At 40.7% G+C, this 21,834-nt stretch overlaps 1 protein-coding gene across 16 annotated transcripts in view; it reads right to left on the reverse strand.

The window, feature by feature from the left end:
* Window positions 1-9,539: 9,539 nt before the first annotated feature.
* ZMYM2 (zinc finger MYM-type containing 2) overlaps window positions 9,540-21,834 on the reverse strand; it is a 95,448-nt gene continuing 83,153 nt past the window's right edge. For 14 of the 16 annotated variants that reach the window (XM_075049949.1, XM_075049947.1, XM_075049945.1 and 11 more), the window contains 6 exons: window positions 20,866-21,034; window positions 19,802-19,953; window positions 15,611-15,725; window positions 14,274-14,525; window positions 13,074-13,194; window positions 9,540-10,028 (listed from right to left, as the gene is read on the reverse strand). In XM_075049949.1, coding sequence (XP_074906050.1) covers window positions 9,836-10,028; window positions 13,074-13,194; window positions 14,274-14,525; window positions 15,611-15,725; window positions 19,802-19,953; window positions 20,866-21,034 — 1,002 coding nt within the window. In that variant the 3' untranslated portion in view covers window positions 9,540-9,835. Of the gene's footprint in view, window positions 10,029-13,073; window positions 13,195-14,273; window positions 14,526-15,610; window positions 15,726-19,801; window positions 19,954-20,865; window positions 21,035-21,834 lie in introns of those variants that run through there. The other 2 variants (XM_075049955.1, XR_012653410.1) reach the window with 2 other exon arrangements.

The following is a 21,834-nucleotide window of genomic DNA, read 5'->3' on the forward strand; positions in this document are numbered from 1 at the left end:
TTGAAATATTGTGCTGATGACAACATTGGATTTTCTTGAATAGGACCCAATTAGTCTGGTACCCTGCTGGGCATCCCGGGGTAGGCCCTCCCTTTTTTGCCTCCCTGGCAATTTTTGTATTGCCTTTCTTAACCACACACAGAGGAAGAGACCTTTTATAGAGTCCAAACCATTACTTCTTATAGTCATGATCTCAATTTGCAGAGCCAGTAAAGCTGTTTCAAAGGCCTTCGCTACTGTGTTAGTTACCTTCCTGAAACAAGAAGCTTGGATCTATTGATTCCTCTAGCAACAGTTCAGCAAAGTAATTGTCATGAACTAGAAATGATGGGCTATAAATGCTCGTCTTCAAAATCCCTTCAAAGAAAAAGCAGCCCAAGCCCTTAAAGGATTCCTAGCACTCTCCTTGGTACTTGCATTTTCTGTACGATACAGTTTGGGAAGTTGAATGCCAATTTCCCACAGAAGTTGAGAATCACACAAAAATAAGTTGTAGCAGAGCTTCCAGAGCTGCATTAAAATGAGCCAGCTTACATCAAATCCCCTGTTCCTCACATGCAATCCTAGGGTCTGCCAGGAACACCGCGCTTAGGGGAGCTGGCAGGCTTCTGTGGGAGATGTAAGCACCAGAAGAGGAGTTCTCAGACACAGCTGGTGCATGTGGCTACCCATTGCAGGAGACATTCATAAAAACATTTTGCTTTTATTTTTTTGCTCTACAACTCTAAATGTGCACCATGATGTGAGTGAGAAATCACAGCAGGTTCTGGATGGATATATCTCCAGGCTCTACTGTCATAAAACATCAAAACCCTGCCAGGGCCAATAAGCCCCAGGACTGCCAAGTTAAGGCCTATCACTTTCTGCAATCGATACATATAGGAGGGCAATGCATCTACGCTATAGCTCGCTGCCTTCAGCTCCCAACCCAAATGATCCATTAACATCTGGGGCATCTTGACCTAAGTCTGGACTAGTGCCCAAAGGTACCCCCAGGGATTTTGGAAGAAGGTCTCACGCCACTCACCCTCCCAGCCCTGCGGGCTCACGTGATTCCCACCACAAGCCCTGCAAGATTTGCGATGAGGCAAGTCTCTTGGTGGTTGCTTCTACCACGGGAACTCAGCAGGCAGGGTACCATGGTCACCCTGCAGCACCAGGGTGGAGCTGCCACTGCTTCGCCCCTTGCGAGCGGGGACCTCTTCCAGCAGGACATGGGAGTTACTCCATTAATGAGAAGGAACTAACGGACAGGAGGAGCCAAACACAAGAGCGAACACGAGAGTGGGCTAGACAGACGTTTCCCAGGACAGGCACCTCCAACACGTCCAGTAGCACAGTGCCTCTGCTCCCAGCCCCCTCCACCAGACCAAACGCAGTCCCCATCGGTGCACATCTAGTCCACGGTGGCAGCCAGGATGCCTGTGGCACCAACGAATCTTTCCTCCTGGTAACTCTCGTCTCAGAAGATGACAGCAGCATGAGACAGCTCCCCCTTGACTCAGGAACCTCCTTCCATTTGCTGGGAATGGCTGTGCCTTTGGGAAGGCAGAGCACAGAACAACTCATAGATGGTCTTGTTTCTCTGAGGCCCTTTTGCTCACCTGTTTCTCCCCGCACTGCAGAAATCTGTCCCAGGGTGCTGCTGGAGGAGTAGAAGGAGCTCGGATACTTGCTTAAAAAAACAGGGGAGAGGTTTCACTTTTTTGCATTTAAAAAAAATAAATAAATAACCCCCCCCTACACACTGTTTCTGTGATTGCCTTCCTGATGCAAAACCACATCCACCCTTGCCTAGAAGACTTCGCACTGCTCCCCCCAGAGATCACATTCCACTGGGTTTCCGTGGAGTAACAAAACACGCTGTGAAGGGGACATTGCTCTTTCTTGTTAATTTTGAATTCTTTTTCTTGACAGTTCATAGTAACATCCCTTGTTATTCACTTCCTCCCTACTGAGCTTAAACAGTCTAAACTGTTCAGTGTTTCTACCAGAAAATCCTTTTCACATCTTTGCTAGGCTCTGATCCTTAGAAAGTTCAATAATTGCAGCACAAAGACTGGTCCCTTGTTAAACTGACTGCAGAGCTACCAAGGAATTTTACAGGATTCTCTCTTACTCTGGCAATGTACTGAAACTTAACTCACCTAAGCTATTGCCTGTGGTTCTGGGGATTTAGTTGATGTGAGGAGTTACTTGCTGCTCTGAACCGCCCCCTCTCTTCCTTTGTGGGATTCTCCAGTTGAAGCTGGAGGAGAAATCACATTATTTCGTGATGAGACACCAACGACACAGACAAGACCGTCCTCCCTTGGGGGTGAGCACACTTTTTTTAAAACATATGAAAATACACTTTGGACATTGCCTCTGGGGATGAGGTGGGTTTTTATTATAAGAAATACTTTTTGCCTGAAGGTCAGGAGAGATAACTGCTTCAGTGTAACGTGGTCATCTCTCTGAATGAACAGTCATACATATATAAATCCATAGTGCAGACTATAGATGCTTCTTTGAAGTATATCACTTCAAGTACATTGGCTACAGGAGCTATCGAAGATACAAGAGCATGTATATGAACAAGCTTGTACATTGGACAAGATGCCTGGGCTCCTATTGTCCAACCAACCTGAACTGAATGGACATACTGGCAGAGAATTCAAATTATTTCCTTTTCAGTTCCCTCAGCTGACATTAAGCCCATGAAACACTGCTCTTCCTCCCATTCTCTTTCAAAACTTGTATTTTTTTAAATTTAATTATTATTTTTTAAAACTTTCACCTTTAATCTCGGTAAGGTCACCGATACAGCTGTAACTCGGGGCGGGGGGGGAGCTTTATTTCTTAAGTTAATGGAAATCTTTTGATATTTATTCTTTTGATTACCACCATAGAGCTGTTACGTGCTAATGTGGATGCCATGTCTGGGGCTAGAGAAAAGGCAAATAAAAAATGTTTTTAGATGTAATGAAGAGAGGAGACTTTTGGGATTATTTTTTTCCAGAGATACCGAGGCTGATGATTTTGCAATGATGGTGGGCCCCTTCCTTTGCCTTAGTGACACAGCTTTATCCTAAGTTGAAAAGCTTCTTCTTTACTTCCAAGTAGAGTATTTAAAAAAAAAATTAATTGAAGACTGGAAATGCAAATACTATACTCATATTGCCTTGCACAAAACATGCAGAAAGCAGAAATCATCTTCATGACTGGAGGAAGCATACTGCTTAGCAAACATACTAAGAAATACAATAATCTTTCATATTTTAAACCAGTAAAGCACTTTTAGTGGTTTGGCACAAATGAAACGTCAGCAACTTAGCTTAAATTACACAGATGCAAGGATGTTCCTGTTCATTTCCCAGAAAGGACACAGAGGTTTCATGTTTTACGAACCAGAATGTTAGGGCAGGGGGGTGGGGGGGGAGGACTTACAAGTATTTAAGTGCATTGAATGACACAACCCACTAATGCTTTGAACACTTCCCTTCCCTGTGACTGTGAACCAGGTACAATTACTTAAATAAATCAATAAATATCTAAAGAAAGGAAGAAGATGCTAATAAACCTAACTCTCCTTGTACTGGGGAGAAGACCCATCCTTGAGGAGTTCTTCTGAGAGAAACCAAAACAGCCTGCTTGTGTTTGGGAGGAACCAGCCACCAGAGCTCACTTTTTTTTTCCCTCCTTTTTTTTTTTATTTTTTCAAGTGTACAAACTCAGAAACAGCCGCAGCTTGAAGGTGCTGGTTTAATGCTAGGTTTTGTTCCTCCCAGACCTCTGAAGTCCAAACTGCCAGCTCCCTTGCTCAGCACCAGTGGGCCTTGCCTTCCAAAGCTTTCACCTCCTGCACAGCTGTAGGCACCAGGCAACAGAACGACACATGTTTTCAGTATCTGCCCTTCTGCCAAAACTCTCACCATTTTGGGTTGAGGCAGGTAAAACCGGTACAATGAAGATTTAAAATTGGGGAACAATTCTGTGAAGCTTTCGGCACTCACGTCGGGAAGGAAGATAGCAACCTTGCTGCTGCTTTTGCATTGCCCCCTGACCCAAGGTAGGGTGGCAGTGAGAAATGGCCTTCACCAAGGGCCACATGCCACCTCTCCAAGAAACGCAACATCACAGAGAAAGCAAAACTCAGATCACGTTTGAGTCCCGTTCATACTTACATCCTTGGAGCTTGAAAAATTACTTGAACAAGAAACCAAAGTCAAGCTTGATCTTCTCATTTTCTTTCTCTATTTGCTTTTTGTGAACATTTGCAGAAGTTGTTCTGCTCAGAAGCGTTTCCAGGACTGCCACCAGCACTGGTTTGCCTGGGTAAAACCATCCTTCATGAGAGGAGCAACAGAGTCTGGGCAGCTTTTCCCAGCTATGACAAACAAGTGGGCTACCCAGTGGCTCCTCACCCGTAGCCAGTTCTCTCATCCTCCTACCAGCAACAGAGGAAACAACCAACGGTGTCCTTGAAGGATTTTTCCAAGGACTCTGCTATCTTCAGAGATTTTTCTCCTTTCATTCCACAAAAAAGAAAACAACAACAAAAAGACACTGGAGGTAGAAAAACATTTGATTAAACAATTAGTTGAAGTGCTGTCATGCCTCATCGGTACTGGTACCTGGGTCACAATACAGTGATTTAACTGCATCCTTCCCTACTCACATCACACACTTACAAACGTGTCATGACTGCTGCACCAGTGGCTTCACTCCATAAAGACAACTAGCTCTTGGGTGAGGAAATATTTCCCAAACATATGTATTTGGAAACACCAACATACCGATACCCTGAAAACACAGCTAGATGGACTAAGTCCTTTTAAATATATACCTCATTTCCACGTCCACTGACAGCATACAGCAGTCGCTGGGTGAAATCCTTCAATATGCGGGAAGTTGAACAGGTGACAGGAGCTCGGAAGAGATCATCAGAGAGTATAAATTAAATCTGCACTCCTAATCGCCGTTAGTCATTCAAAATGGATACAATCGATCTTTTCTGTCCCTTCTCCTCATGCATTTGCTCACTGCCCTTGCCCACCAATACCAGCCTGTCTAGTCACCATCACATCTCTCTGGCCCCCAAAGCTCTTTACCACCCCGGTGTCTCCCTCAGATCCCTTCTGGTATTTTGCTTGGGAGAAGTAGGCCGGGGAGAGGGGAGGGTTTTGTAAAGGTAACATTAAGGTGCAATTATGCCTTATTAAGGGATAAGGAGGAGGAGAAATTATCATTTCAGCTCCTTCCCTGCCCAAGACTTATTTCGCACCCAATCATGAACGTGGCTCACGTTTGCAGTCACACGTTTTCCACCCCAGACCCGCAGCAAGAAACCCCGAAGCGACCGGCAGCTCCCCGGTAGCGAAGGAGAGCGCAGGAGAGACGTCCCCACGCGTGGCGCGGGTCCTGCCCTGCCTGCGGGCCGGAGAGGGGGAGCGCTGACCGCCAGCGCCCGCGGACACCTGGGGCCCTGCCAGCTCCCACCGGAGCAGCACGATGAGCGGGCGCGAACCCCCGCATCGTCTTTGTGCATCTGCGAGACGCCTGCTGTGCTCCCGGGTGTCCGAAGAGATGGCTAATTAGCGTTACAGACACTAACGCCGGCCAAGGTTTTGAAGCACGTGCCCCATTACACGCTGGTTTCAAGCGTCCATGCTGTGGCTCATGTGCTGAGGCTTTCAGGTGTCGACATTTCAAATTAAAAAGCTGCCAGAGGAAAGATTTTATTTCTCACTTGAGAAACTGGAAATTGCCACACTTAGCGAAGCCCCCGGGGACAGCGTGTCCTGCGCTGTGGCCACGACACCCCTCAAGGGACACATACAAACCCTAAGGCTTTGCTCTAACTTTAAACAAAGGGTAACTCAAACTTCAATGCTTCCAAGATGTCGTTAGCATTTGCCGTTATAACCCAGAGACTCTTGTTTCACGTATGATGATCGAACACTCTCTTAAACCTCACTGATTTCTTGGCTCTAAATGCTTTGAATTTCAGTTTCATTGACAGTCCCCACAGTCCTGGGGCAAGAGGAATCCAAAAGCTCCCACTCCGCTTACTCTGCATCATACTCGCTCCTACACCTAACACGTTATCACATAATGCACATCAGTGTAATGAACTGAAAAGTGAACTTTTACAAAAATGGAAATTAACATATCTGCCGTTTCCAACAGGAACAGACAAAAATGGGAAAATGCAGCAGAAAAAAAGCCTTCTATATAGTAAAAAAGGTCAGTGAAAGTGGAAATGGGGCAAGTGCCTGCCACCACTCATGCCTTTTCTCTTCATCCCACACACCTGCTCCTTTTGGGACTGCAAGGTTTATGGGCTGTCTCTCCTGTTTTCCCCACCTATTCACACAGCCTCTCACAGGACAGAGTCATAGATACTAAGAAAACAAATTTTGCTGCCTTGGAGTCACACTGAACATTTTAAAGATAATTAATATTGTACACATTGAATTTACTCCACAACCACAACCTTTTGTTCAATCAAAATTAATGTCATAATTTATGCTTTGTTCAGTAATTACAAAAAGCTGCACCTTCCTCAATGACTACACACAATTATTTATAAAAAAAAAAGAGATGACTAACAAAGCAAATTCCTTTTTCTGAAAATTGCATTAATTTTTCTCTATTTCTCACACTGAACCGTATTTTCTATGTAATTTGCCTACTGCTGCTGCCATCTAATTTCCTTAGTATCTTAAGGCTACTACTTCACCTGTGAATTGTTCAAAACTAGATCTCAAACTGAGGAGATGCAGAGCACACGCCGGCACGATTTGAGACATTAGGAAAATCCTGCCTGGACTGGACTGCATTGCCAGCACCGTCTGCGGGGCTCCGTGCGGACAGTGCAGTATAGTCCCCACACTGCATTTCTCAAGGCAGTTGTGCCAGAGCTCACAGGGATGGCCAGAACAGCCAGGTTGCCACTTCACACCATCTTAAGGTGTGTGAACCTGGAGGGCAGGTTCCCGATGTGTGTCATTAACTTGGAAACTCTGTGTAGGAGAGGGAATCGTATGTCTTCCTGCACAGCAACCTGCAGGTAACTACCTGACGCCAACCTGATTCTAGTCCAGCTGCTGACAGTTCTTATGAAGAAAAAGAAAATGTATTTGTCCTGAAGTCCTAATTATTATAAAATTGCATGTCTTTATTTTTTCAGAAACTAAGGCCTTTTATTGCATTTTGCATCACCATTCAAATTTAGGAATAAAATGCACTGAACCATGATGCATTCTTAAATGCAGTATCTCAGCAGTTTACAATGTTTGATCTGAACACACAAACCACTTGAAAAACATTATTGCTAATGATGGAATAGCTCCATCTTCTGGAATAAAAGTTATTTCCTTGACAATCATCTTTGTATTTCCAACATGGATCTATGTGTAACAACTTCTATTTCAAAACCTAACTTGAATATTTTTACTGATGGGAGGTGAATCTTGGGTAGAAAATGGGAGGAATTTACGATAATGTGATTTCTGATAAACTTTAGGAAGCATTAATTATTTTCTAATGACATCGAAAACACATGTCCATTGTTCAACATGCCATATTAAAAACTGACCTTATTACTCAAGAAATAGCTGGAATTTGATTTTGAGAACAAGAATTTAAACTCTGTTTAAGACAAAACACTCAACACACATAGTTAACTTAAGTCCTGATTTAGGGTACTTTAAGCTTCACATTAAAAGTTTGTAGTTTTACAAAAGTGTGTTTGTGGTTAAACACTGTCATCATCAGGGAGTGATTGAAGCCCTTGCTGAAGTACTTGAAGTCCGAACTATAGAGAAGGGGCTGCAAGTGATCCTTATTGCTATTTATCAAAACACTTAAATGTTATGTTTAAATGCAATATTTCAAGTTAAGCACATGATGCATTTTAGGCAGGTAATTAGTAATAATGATTCCCATATGTGAAATTTAACTTATAGTCAAGTCAGGTGTTCAACTGGAGAGACCAGAACAAAACCATGATTACAGTTCCTGATTTCATCACTTCTATGTATCATGGGCACATATTACGGCTGTTGCTTGAAAAAAAAAAAAAATCAAGCATTAATGAACTAAGTTCTTACATATTCACTCACAAAAGCAAAAGAGCATTGAAGCTGTTAGTTATCTACTCACTGGTGCTGCATAGTATTTCTTGATTTCACAGGAAGGGTAGAGACACCAGAAAAAAAAGAAAAATTAAACATGTACATCTCCATCTACTTTTGAAATAGTGGTATATCTAAAGTTAATACATACTCATGGACACACAAGAACAGCAGAAATTTAAATAGACTTGCTTAACAAAACAAAGCAACTGAAGCTTTATTTCTCTATATAGAAAGATGCATCCCTATGTGCATTCTTTTAAGCTAAGGAAAATCAAAAAGCCATGCAGCCCTTGCAAGAAGTAAATCCTCAGGTGGAAATATATACACATAGAAAATTTCCCCTTTAGTAGATGATTCCTCTCAACAGATGCTTAATGTCATTTAGGAGAGCCAAACTTATGACTACTTTATAGTAGAATATTCTGCTACATTTTTTTCAGTACAATAGCAAAACCATTGCATGAACCACCATATTGCTCGCATCAATTAAACAAGAGCAAGTAACAAAACTTAAACAGCTAAACCTATACCTGGAAATCAGACTCCTTATGCAAAGTAAGCACAATGAAAGGATATAGAACAAATGAAAGGACTTTTCTTCAAAAAAATTATCTTTCAACTTTCTGCAACTTCACATCTCATATGGCTTTTGAATGGAGGCATTAGTTAAAAGAATTTTCCCACCCATAGTCAAGTATTGACTGTATTTAAATACAGCAACGCAAGGACAAACAACAGTTAAAAATTTAGCATACTGTATTACTTTATGTAATACAGCATAAAATCCCTTTTTCTAAGGCTACAAAGGACAGATTTACAGTAATATGAGGTACCGGCATTTATGTTCAGAAAAGTAAAGATGGAAAAGAATTATACAGCATTGTCATCAGACATTTCTTTTCTCTTTTTCTCCCCCCCCCCCCCTTTTTTTTTTTGAGGGGTTTTTGGTTTTCTTTTTTACAAAATACATGTCTTGATGATCACATGCTTTCAGCTTATATTCATTTATTTATATATATATATTTTTTATTTGTACGGGCAATTGAGAGAGAGTCACAAATAAGGAAAGGACACTAAGGTTTTAATAAGGGCAACAAAAAAATGTTTTCACCAGAATAGATTCACATTACAGTACACCAATATTGACAGCATTCTCTTTTGTCTATTTTTGGTACATAAGATGGAATCTCTCTACATAACCTTATAAGGCTTCAGTAACTAAAAAGTAAAAAACCTATTAGTTTACAATTTATTTAAAAAGTCTGAAAGACACAGCAAGTTCTAAACTTTAGTAGTGCTACCCATACACAACCATCCGGTTTAAGAACCCATTAAAAGAGCCTCCTTTCAAGGGAGCTTCCAACAGCAGAGTTGTGCAATATGGATGTCTCTTACTACAAGGGAAAAAAAAATTACACATGGCACATTCTCATTCATATTTTGCAATGTAAAAAGTTACAAACATACCTAACCAAATAAATAATAAAAAAAAGAATCTGAAATGTGTTTGTTATGGATCCTAAAACCACTACGCAGAATAATGGAAACTTTCACTCACAGATTATTTACATGGTAATACCCAGGTGAGGGTACACACTGCTACAAAACTCATAAAACAAAGGGTAAACTTGAAATGTTTTCCATAGTAAAGGTCTAGCAGCATGACTATATCTAATGCTGTTTGTTTTCTTGATGGTTTTTGGAAGTTTGTTTTAATCTATGTCTTCATCCAGTTCATAATTGTCTTTATCATAAATATCTTTTACTAAAAGAACCCGTACGAGCATATTTTCCAAGGTGCTGCGGTCCAGTGAAGTGGCAGTGTACCAGATGGGACTCTCCGCAGAGACAGAGCACTCTGGTTGCAGATAGAACATGTCCGTCCTCTGATTCAGATTCTGTGGGCTACAAGGGGGAAAAAACAGGCTGTTAGAAAAACAGCCGCACAGGACAAAACAGTATGTTAGCAGTTCCAACACCCTGCACAAATGGAACTCTTACTGTACCTGGGCAAGTTACAAAAAAGAAAAAAAAAAAAAAAAAGATTAAAAGTGGGGAAATGCAGTCTTGTTCATAGAAGGAGCCGTGCGAGGTCTGGCCCAAGCCCAGCCAGTCCCGCATCCTCCCAGCGGCCAAAAGCAGACGCCTGGGACTTAGCAAGCATACAGGAGACCATAGACTCTCCCAGGTTTCAAAAATTTGCAGATCCAGGACTTGCTAAACCAGAAAGTACTTTCTACCTCTTTAGGAGCCCCTGACTGACAGATGTGCAAAGAGGCCCAACACTGACATCAGTAATTCCTTGCACCACTGCCTGACGCAGCTATCTCTGAATGTAGAGAATCAAGGATGGTAGTTCTGAGAGATGCCCAGAAATACAAGAAGCTAAAATCCCTCCTCCTCCTATTTTACTTAAAAGGTTGGTCATTGTAAGTCTTAAAATCCCTTAATTCCTGACCCAATGTACTTTGGAGTTTGATCTGGCTCAGACACATCCTCTAAGCCACTAGAGAAGACCCCTTTAAGGAAATTCTAGCATTTTGTCCATTTAGGCAAGTCTCGGAAAATAATTTTCAGTTCTGCATGTGCAAGTGCTCACTCATGCTCCCTCCTTCATAAATACTGCAGACTTCAGGAGTCAACTTTATTTCATGTTTCTTTGGTAAAAGTAAGAATTTTTTACAAGCTCATCTTCCCAAACTGGCCGATAAGATTTCAGGTGTAGCTCTTCACCTGCTGGGGTGCATGTTGACTTGTTCTGCTCTCACATAAATCAGATTAAGAGTCAGATAAGAAGTGAAATATGATTATTTAAAATATTCTAATAATTTAAATATTTTAAACTCCTTTCTACTTTTTTGATAAGCCAGTATTTTTATAGGAACAAGCAACGATACAGTGTTCATCACTGTGAATGAGAAGATCCTGAAATTTCAGCTGCAACTGTCCACTGTCCTGGTTTCAGCTGGGATAGAGTTAATTTTCTTCCTAGCAGCTGGTACAGTGCTATGTTTTTGAGCTAGGTATGAGAAGAATGTTGATAACACTGATGTTTCCAGTTGTTGCTAAGTAGTGTTTAGTCTAAAGTCAAGGATTTTTCAGCTTCTCATGCCCAGCCAGCAAGAAAGCTGGAGGGAGCAGAAGGCTGGAGGGGCACAAGAAGTTGGGAGGGGACACAGCCAGGACAGCTGACCCAAACTGGCCAAAGGGATATTCCATACCATGTGATGTCACGTCTAGTATATAAACTGGGGGGAGTGGGGGTGGGGGGATTGCTGCTTGGGGACTAACTGGGCATCGATCAGCCAGGGGGGTGGCACAGCGGGGGCAATTACATTGTGCATCACTTGTACATTCCAGTCCTTTTATTATTACTGTTGTCATTTTATTACTGTTATCCTTATTAGCTTCTTTTTTTCTGTTCTATTAAACCGTTCTTATCTCAACCTACGAGTTCTACTTCTTTTCCCAATTTTCTCCCCCATCCCACTGGGTGGGGGGCAGTGAGTGAGCAGCTGCGTGGTGTTTAGTTGCTGGCTGGGGTTAAACCACAACACCACTGATTGCCAAGTATATTTCAAACAGCTGGCACGACCTTAAATTTTCCAATAGTTTTACAATATTACCTTAAATTACAAAATTACCTTAAATTTTACAATAGCTTTTAAAGTGTTAAATATTTTATTAAAATTATTTCATCAAAGACACAAGGAATATATTATTAGGAGTGGAACCAGGAGAAGCAGCCTGCTGCTCTAGTTAGCAACCCTGACCAGTATCTGTAAGACAGCAGGACTTGAAATCACACCATAAACAATGCTCCAAATGGGGTTTAAGTGCATTCTTTTCCCCAAAGTTGAGATGTTTCTATAGATAAAGAAAATATTCATTCTCTCCCCCCCTACTGGCTGTGTAACTCAGTTCAAAAGTCCAGCTTCAACTTTTTAACAATACACTCTCTCCAAACCATGACAGTAGATAGTGTGAAGGCAAACCACCCCCCTCATTGCAACAATCAGAATTAACTGAATTTATGAAAAACAGGTGCTTGCATTAACAGACCACAAGTTACTCTTTAGTTGTATCTTCCTGTAACATCACATATTTGCACTTCTGCCTACGTTGTGCATAAGCTCTTTCTTCACCTTTAAGAATTAAGATGCTGTTTCCTAACAGGTTTGGTCTCACACTTCATTTGATTTAATGTGTTGTAGATACAATGTAATTTTATTTCTTTAGCATCACTTGCCTATATTTCACTTAGAGTTACATAAAATCTACCTTAAAGTCAGCGCTCGAATGGCTGTTCCGATTAAAGTATTTCCCACAAAAACCTGTTTTCACACACTTCCAAAACACTTAGCTGCTAAATTAATTTTTTTTAACAGTTGCATAAGCTTTTCATTTTAATGTATTAATACCTGTGCAGATTGGAAGGAAACAAGCTATTTCTAAACGCTGGGTTACTGTCAGCAGTATTTTTTTTTCTACTACAAAATATTTGAAACATGCTTTCAAACTAGTTATCTTGAAAGTATCCACATTTCAGATTCCTGATGATTTAACATGAAGCAAATCCATTGTCTCAATCCAATTCTTACTGAAGGGAGAGGGACCTCACAAACGAAACCCTCAGTAGCAAAACCTAGCAGATCCCTTGCTGGTAATTCTCTGCAGAGATACTTGGTGTTTTCCAGGTAAGAAAATTGAATCATACTGTCATTCCCAGATGGAGTCCTTCACAATTAACACTGAAGGACGCTGCTGCTCCCACACTTTCTGCATGTCTTGCCCAGATACAGAACAGAAGATTTCAATGTTTTCATTTAGATATTCTTCAGATCTCAGTCCATTCCCTTTGCTTGACTGTATTTCATGTTGCATCAAAACATTGCCCTTTTGTACCCCGTCTCTCTAGACCACTTCTGTATTACCCCGTATTATACTTACCTTTTAGACAGATAGCACTCAAACATTTTCACAGGGCATCTAGCTGGATCAGATGTGTTTTCAATTTGTTCAAATACTGGTTCATCATCTTCATGTTTCCTTTTTCCAGTAGTAATTTTATCTTTAAGAAGAAAATCAACAACATCTAAGCTATAACTTGAAGTTATTTTACATTTTTCAGTAAACTTCCCAGAGTGGGCAGCCCACCAAGTACCGCAATGCGGTCACCACAACTACGCATATCTGCAAACGGGAAACGCAACCCACAGCCACGACAAAGTCACAGCATTTCGCGTGGAGACCAGTGGGCTCAAAGTGTAGTCCGGGTAATTGATATAGTTTAGCATTAAGACTATTTTATACAGAAATGCAGTTGTCTGACGACTTTGCAATCCCACTTTAGCTAAAATACAGATTAAGTAAAGCCATATGTTGGTTAATGCCTAGGTCATAGTGACACTGCTTGATTTAGGATGACCATTCATCAGTAACTTCATTGTGTAGGTCTGGTTACTTTGTATAAACGATGAATGTTTTGCTAATGACTATACCCTTGAAGAAGGAACTGAAGACTGATAAAAAGGAAACATTCTGCTCCAGAAGGCACCGAAGGCCAGGTGATTGCCAACGAAGCATGACCTGGGGGAAATGTAAAGGCGACAGGGGGAGATCACGACCTCCGACTCAATTCAAGACTGGAAAGACTTGCCCCTCCACACCTGCGAGGAGCATGCTTGCCAATTGACATAGCAAGTGGGGCTAATTTGAATATAACTAACCAATAGTAGATGAGATGGTGATTACCAACCAATGAACGTAAATTTAGGTGGGTTTTTACTAACCATGTAACAAGATAAATACATTGTAGTTCTTCAGTGTGGTGGAAGCTTTGTGGAATCATCACCTAGCACCTGTCTTTGCACAAACATGAAATAAATAAATACCTTGGCTCTGTGCGTAAGATTGGCTTATTGCATACCGAGTATCGAACCCCGCTTGTGGGACAACAAAAGGGATCATTTAAGGCAGAGACCCTGCAGTCTCCACTGACCACACGCTCCAATTAAAGATCCAGGAGCCGAGAGCTGCTAAACTTTACGCAAAGGCAGACCTCCAGCTCTTGGCAAGGTGCCCAGCCGTCCCTCAGCAGAGTGCAGTGTGGATACCCCTCCAATACTTATTTTGGAACTGCCATAGTACCTTCACTATCAGCTCTGCACAGGGAAGACACTTGATATCGAAGACAAGCTTTGCTTTCCATCGTTAGAGGATTTTTCTTCCACTGTCTAAAAACAGTGCCAAAAGAAAGTCTTAAGTGCTGCTCCACTGTTTTCAGGCCAAAATATTTAGTGTTAAAGTAGAACAGAGTATTCAGAAGAGCAACCGGTGAATGTGATCCTAGCTGTTTAATCCTCCAAAGGTAATCTTCTTCAACTCGAGAGAATATTGATCCTTCAGAAAAAGAATATTAGAGAAAATACAATAGATTAGCCCATAAACTGTCCAGGTGCAAAAGAATCAAGTTTTTTTACTGTAAAATTTAACAAAATGCTTATGACAGAAGCCTCTAACACGCGTATGTCCACATGCCCCAAACCTCTTCTTAAAGACACGGACGCTCACTGTTTCAGGAAGAGACAGTCAATGGGCAATATCGGTATAGGCAATTTCCCACAGAACGCACTTCTGTTTAATTACAACAGCATTGCTTACATGCAGCTCCCTCATGGTAGTACATAAAAACAAATGTTCAAGGGGCTAATCTTAATCCCTTCATAAAAAGTATTATTTTGGAGTTCATTTTATTCTGCTCAAGCAAGGCATCCAAATAGCTATACCACCTTCTTTATTATTACTAATGGGTATCTCATTTGGAAAGCACTCCTGGACCATACCAGGGTATAGGAAGGGCCCTATACAGAGGCTCTCCAGAGCCATACAGAGAAAAGCCAGTATCAAGAAGAGAGGAAAGGGCCTGGTAAGGACAAACGCTTGCTCAAGAGAGGACTGTGAGAAAGATGGAAGAACAGTGGATTCTGCAATTCAGCACCCATATCAATCCGGTGGGGAAAATTCCTGTTTTCTCCATGAACTGACAATCCTCCTGAGCAGAAGGCCTATAGCAGAGAATCCTCCCAATCCAGCTGAGAAAGACTAAAATACATAGCTTATTAGCCCTACCCATACATAACCCAATGCCTGCCTGCTTCCCATCCAGAAAAAAAACATGCAAAAAGTAAATTCAGCTCAGGTAAAAAGTACAGGTCGAAGAGCAGCTGCTTATTCTAACTTTCTCTCCTAAAAACGGACAGTCAATTTAAGATTAACAGGCGGTGGCAAAACCAACTCTTGCAGCATGGATTACCAAGAAACAAGACAATAAGAACAGGTACAGTCTTAACTGAACTCTTAGATGATACCTTTATGATTTTTAATCAATTACTATCACAATGCATAAAATGTTTGCATATATCTACATGCTTAAGAGTACAGAACTATTAAGAGATGAAAAACATACATGACAAAAAGAAAATTACCATCTGGAAGTATGCTTGGTTGCCAACTTCTAAGGATTTTATTTAATTCCTGTTCAAACGTCTGATAGATTGGATCAATAAATATGTTGTCTTTTCGATTACTTCCATATAAATACTACAGAAAATAGAGAGACACAATATTTACAATTCCAGATTAGAATAAATACTGTGCTATAGGGTTCTTTTTCAGTACCGTGCTTGCACTTTTATAAAAAAACTGTATCTAAAAATAAAGCAATGACACTTTTCCAATATTTAGCAGTTAAAAGTTACCTCCAATGTAACATATGTTGTAAATTTCTAACAGGATATGAATCACAGATTAATTACAACTCTTTAACATTTTTCTCTAAAATTTCCTGTATGAAACATAGTATCAGTGAATGGGGAGTCATTTAAAAAAACCCAACCAACTAAACAAACAAAAAAAACCCCACAAAAAAAGTCCAAACTAATTTATCTTTTCATCCACCTAGGTCTTCAAAGAAAAAAAACATTTAGCAAGAATCTGCCATTTTAAACGTGAACTCTGGACACTGACAAAAGCATCTTCAACACAGAAGTGGGAGCAAAAAAAAACCCCCATATATTTCTAGTAATGATATGCAGCAGTGCAAGAAAAATGATAGGATGGTGCAAGGCACCTGCCTATTCTGCAATCTAATTATCTTAACACTCTTGACCTTACAGACAGAAACTCTTTTGAACCTTTACCAAGAACTAATGGCCGAGGACTACACTAGTATTTGACGTTATCCTCTCTGGAGACATTTCCAAGAAATGGAGGATTGGCTTCTTAAATTTTCCACTTCAGTGTTATCTTTGTGTGAACAAGCCTGTTGTTAGTGAATACAATACAATAAAAGTGACAGACACAAAAAATGTACTCACTTCTGGAAATAGCATCTATTTCTGTACACATACTTGAAATAACATTAAACACAGCACTCATTTATACTAGGCGGTTCAGCATATCTTGACTTCCTTATCTTTGCACTTAGTTTTATAATAAGAAAAAAATGAATGAATACACTTCCTAGAAGTCTCCAACACAATATTTTCATTTTTCATATCTTCAACTATTTTATATGATATGTTTAACTAATTCATCAAAGCACAACATTGCCCAAATTGTGCTTGTTTCTACATGTATCAATTTTGATTTCAAAAAGCAATTCTAAACCAGACGACAGATCTTACTATAAGTTTCATGGGTTTTGCCCCTCTGTTCCCTGGCACATTTTTCCTTCATGAATTTTCTTTTTCTCTGGTTTGCATTAAACACTCGCACTGAACGCTGGCAGTGAAGCTGAAATAAGACTGAAAATTGGTTCAAAACCAATTCCCACATGAGCCTGTGAGAACTCAACTAAAAATATTTCTGTTTCCTGGTTCAGAGTAAGTGTTTGCCTAAACACTAACACCCCCAGCAGAAATCCGTGATGCACCCCGGACCATTAGCAGAATGATGTCGTGTTGCAGTCTCCCCTGCTACCCAACGCGCTTCTGCAAACCTTCATTTCCACACCGTAACGCTGTGCTCTGCTACTCTACAAACTCTACCTGGGGCAGGATTAGCATAAGCAGTTTCCACCCGAGATGAGCTCTACCGAAACCGCAGCGAAGGGGAAGGAACTGGACGTGCCTTTGAGTCCCACAGCGGAGAACAGGCTGAATCACTGCCCTCAACACCTTCACACAAACACCTGACAAGCTCCATCTGCCTGAATTTTGCCCAAACCACCCCACTATTACACATGACACCCCCCCCCAAAAAAAAAACCCAAACACACCAACTCCTCAATCTGTACTGAACAAAGAACAAAGGCCACGATGGAGCAGGGGAGCGAGGCAGGCTAACACCTTCTTCTAAATGAACCCTCTCCACCAGATGCACACCTGACCATGCAACAACCTCTATTTTTAAGTGTGATATTTTTCAGGATCAGTACTTCAGAGTTATCAGAACCATTATTGAACCATTTCTGGCTGGAGGCAGAACAATTTCAGCCGCAAATGAACCTGAACTGAGAAAATGTACCATTTGACTCAGGGACCAGCAAGCAGACTTGCTGATTTTCCAAGTGCTTCCTTTAAGATAAAGTTATTTTACAAAGTCAAAAAAACCCAACTGAAGACTTGAAGACTCCTGAGCACTTCCCCTGTGCTCAAACCATATTACACCCATGAGGAAAAGCTCCAACCTGAGCCTGTACTTAGCTACGGTGAGTGCAGTAATTCTGGTGGAGGGGGAAAGTGCTCTTTTTCTAACCTATGGCTTCTAGATTCTCTTCCTTTGAAGAGAAACTTAGAGTAAGTTAGCAAAACATTGATGATCTTTGGCACAACTTTATCCTTAAATGGCATCATTTAATCTCCTCTTAGCCCCTTCCAAGTTAAACAGAGCCAGTACCTTTTCAGCAGTAGCAGACAATTTATTCTCTTTCAGGAGTACCCATGTTGGGGTTGTCAGACAGAAAGAAATACTAAGAAAATACTAGAAAGCAATGGAGTGTTGTTGCACATTGTGACAACTACATTGCATTTAGTGTACTGCTAACTTGTTTAAACCTGCTTCTTCAGAAGGCTAACACATACCCATATACATACAATTTGCCATTAGCACACAGATGTTGGCTGCAACCTTTGACAGCTCACATGCTTACATGTTTCTGTTCCTCACTTGCTGTCTGCCTTTGTGAAATGCAAACTCCTCAGAACAGGGTGCATCTTTCTACCAGCCTGAATAGCAGTGGCACAATTGGGCCAATGAAATGGGGCTGTTAACATCACCCGAATTAAATACTGGACACTAAACATAAGCAATAATTACAGTAAAATGACCACAAGTTGTTCCTCTAACGTTCCAGTGTTGTGTGTGTGTGTATTAGGGCTCATGATAATTGTGCTGTGCCACAAAAACTTTGGTTCTGATGAGCTAAAAAAAATAGTTTTACATATAACTAGGTTTCACAGTAGACAAAACAGACAATATCAAAGGCACAGTGAAAGGTGAAAAGAAGAAAAAAACAGCCGAGTTCCATTTTATAAACACATGCCTCACTCTGTATTGTTTATCACCTTAATATGAGTATGTTCAATTCAACAGAAAGATACAGAAAGACAGTATATCATGCAAGTGCAGAAGCAGAAAGCTAGCTGAATTTGAAACATGCCTGGTAGTAATATTGACTAAAATGCCAAACAATGACTGCTCGATTCTCAAATTTCAACCATGAGGTAAAGATATCAACTAACTCCTTAATTTGACATAGTTGCAATATGGAAAAATTAGTGGAGGTACTATTTATTTTAAAAGATTTTGATTGTATCAAGTAGCAAATTTTTTAAGTCCTCTGCCTTAAGTATGAAACAGTTTAAGCAGGATTGCAAGCCTGTGAACAGCTTGCTTTCCAACTCATATGATTTTTTAATTGCCTTTCAACTTCAATTAAATTTTCTGTGTTCTCAGCTCTGAACACTGCTTATTTTACCTATGATTTGCCTTATGTACCAAAAATTAAGACATCCTCTGCTTAAAAGATAAGCTGTGGAATAGCTTTTCTAATTATGTAGTGATATGTTATTGCCTTCACGTACAATACATCTAAAGTGACTCCCTTTATCTTCGAAATACCAGGTAATTACAATTCAGGGGCAGGGTGTGAGTTTAAGACAGAATATAGCAGAGTTTCCTGCACTCTTCAAAAAAGCCTGACTGACCACAGTCTGCAACATTCAGTAAACTAGACTCTCCCAAAAGGACACTTCAAATAGCTAGTTTCCACTATATGCTAACTAACTGAATTAGTAAAACATTTACAAATCATGCCTTGTTTCATTCTGTTTTTACATTAAGCCATATTTAGCAAACAAAATGAAGCACAGCATTTGGAAAAACTACATCATTTTAAACTGCAAATTCCTTGCTTTAACGCAGCTAAAAGCTTAAAATTATTACAATGTACCAGTTTGCATTTTGAGTTTTCAGGATGGGTCTCCAAACTCATTTTCTATACAGACAGCTTTCTACAATGTGATTTACACAGCAGCCTCTCTGTGTTCCAGATCACAGCCACCATATTAAGAATAGCTCCTAGCCAATAAATCCACATTATCTCCATTCTTCCACTGAAATGTGTTATAGTCAAATCAGCAGCTCCGCTTCCCATCTCTACAGCCTCTACTAACCTCCTGAATCCCAAGACACAGATAATAGATGCTGTCAGGTGCATAGTTCTCTCCATTTGGCCTTCGAATTTCATTGACAAAATGTGTCAACCCATAGTTTAACTCAGCTGAAGTATGTGATAATAGATCTTCCTTTAATTTCACAGACTTTGCTGTAAAATAGAGAAAAAATGCTACATTATACAACAGAATTATTACACGGTGAGGGTGAGATGGGGTATTTTTAGACTGGAAAGCCAGAAGCTGGCTTGATGTCCTCTCCACTAACCAATGAACGAGTCTAAATGTACTAAGTAGTTCAAATGTTAGGTCTGTATTAAAACAAACAAGGCGACCAGAGTAAAGTCTAGTTAACCAAATGCAGCATCACCCACTGACGAATGTACTGTCGTGTACAGCTGAGGATGACACAGAAGTGGCCCGAGATGCTGAAGTGAAGACAGTGCTGTAGAGAGAGACCTTCAGGGGAAACGGCAGTTTCCGAAGATCCAACAGCATAACGCAAGGGTGCTAAGGTGCACGTGGGAGCTGAAGAGCAGCAGGAGTAGCAGCAATCCCCGTTTTCCCTCACAGTACGAACGTACACACAGAGGAGTGCTGCAGAAAGAGCAGCGAGGCTCCATGGCAGCGAAGGTCACCCCATGTCAGAGCTCCACAGCCAGGTAATGCCAGCCTCAGATGACCGTCTCCTTCCAGGACAAAGAGTAGGATGCCCCTCCCTTGCAATTTAGAAGTCCAGAAAAGGCGAACCCCAAGGCGAGTTAGAATACGAGGAAAAATAGGATGCAAACAAAAAATCAAAATGGTCACAGAAAGTCAGAAGACCCAGGAAGGTGCTGTCCTGGCTTGCACAAGAAGCGTGAGACCTAGCATTTTGAACCAAGTAAGGAAAACTAGGAAGAAAAGAGAGTTTGGCAACTCTGTGGTAAAATAATCCCAGTCATTGTGGGAATATTAGGGACATGGGAAAACTTCTATTAAAACTTCCAGCTGAAAATCAGACAAGTACAGCAATTCTCCCTACCAAATAAGAATCTAGATGCCAGATTTTCAGAAATACTTACTTGATTTCAGTTCCTCTAATTCGGGAAGCTCTTCATCTAAATACCGAGACTTTACCCAGTGCTTCCATGCATTTACACCATACGCGTATTTGAATGGAAAACTACACTCTGAGTTTTCAGAGCTGTCATCGTGAGACTGGTATTCTGACACCGCTTTCCTCTTCACCCCCTGCCATTGAAACACAGTGGTTAACACCGCCGACAACCACTAACGGCAAGAACACAGAAGCTGGGCAGAATAAGCAAGCTGCAGGCCAAATTACAAACTGAATGTTCAGTGTAAAGAAACACATGCTTCATTCAGTAGGTAGTTTCTGTGTTGAACATACTCCTAAGGACAGTATTTACTTAAGCTGACAGACGTTTCTAATTCGCCTCTCAAACTGGTTCCTAACACAGACAGAATAGTATTTGATGGAGTTGCTGTATTGGTGATATCGTATTAAGCAACAAACACATGATGCACCAAATAATTCAGTGTATTTATAGGATTTCACTGTGTTAAAGCGCAGGAAGTTAAAGATGCTACAAATCTACATCCGAAGGTCAACATTTAGGCTCAACTGAACCCACTGATGGAAAAGCTAGCACTGGTCCCACACGAAAGCATGTCCAGCAGTGGCTATGTGGCTAATGTCTAGTGGATTAATACCAACAGTCTAGACTCCAAATTTAAAACTAGAAAGACACATTTATTCTTAGAAAGTTTTATTAGAAGTTGAGTGCTTTTTTTTTTTTTAAAGCTGCGATATCTACTGCAGTTATTGCAACAAAACCATTTCAGCTTTGTGCCAGGCACCAGAAAATCTATTTCCTGATAGTTTCCTTCTAAATAAAAGAGTATGGCTAATTTATTTGCAATGTCTAAACTAGGATTTTTGACTGAAAATAAAATCTGGGAAAATTGCAAGCAAATAAAAATTGTTTTTTTAACTATTTTATATAGGAGATGCTATAGCTCCCATTATA

Source organism: Buteo buteo, chromosome 18, assembly GCF_964188355.1.
Source record: "Buteo buteo chromosome 18, bButBut1.hap1.1, whole genome shotgun sequence".
Taxonomy (NCBI): domain Eukaryota; kingdom Metazoa; phylum Chordata; class Aves; order Accipitriformes; family Accipitridae; genus Buteo; species Buteo buteo.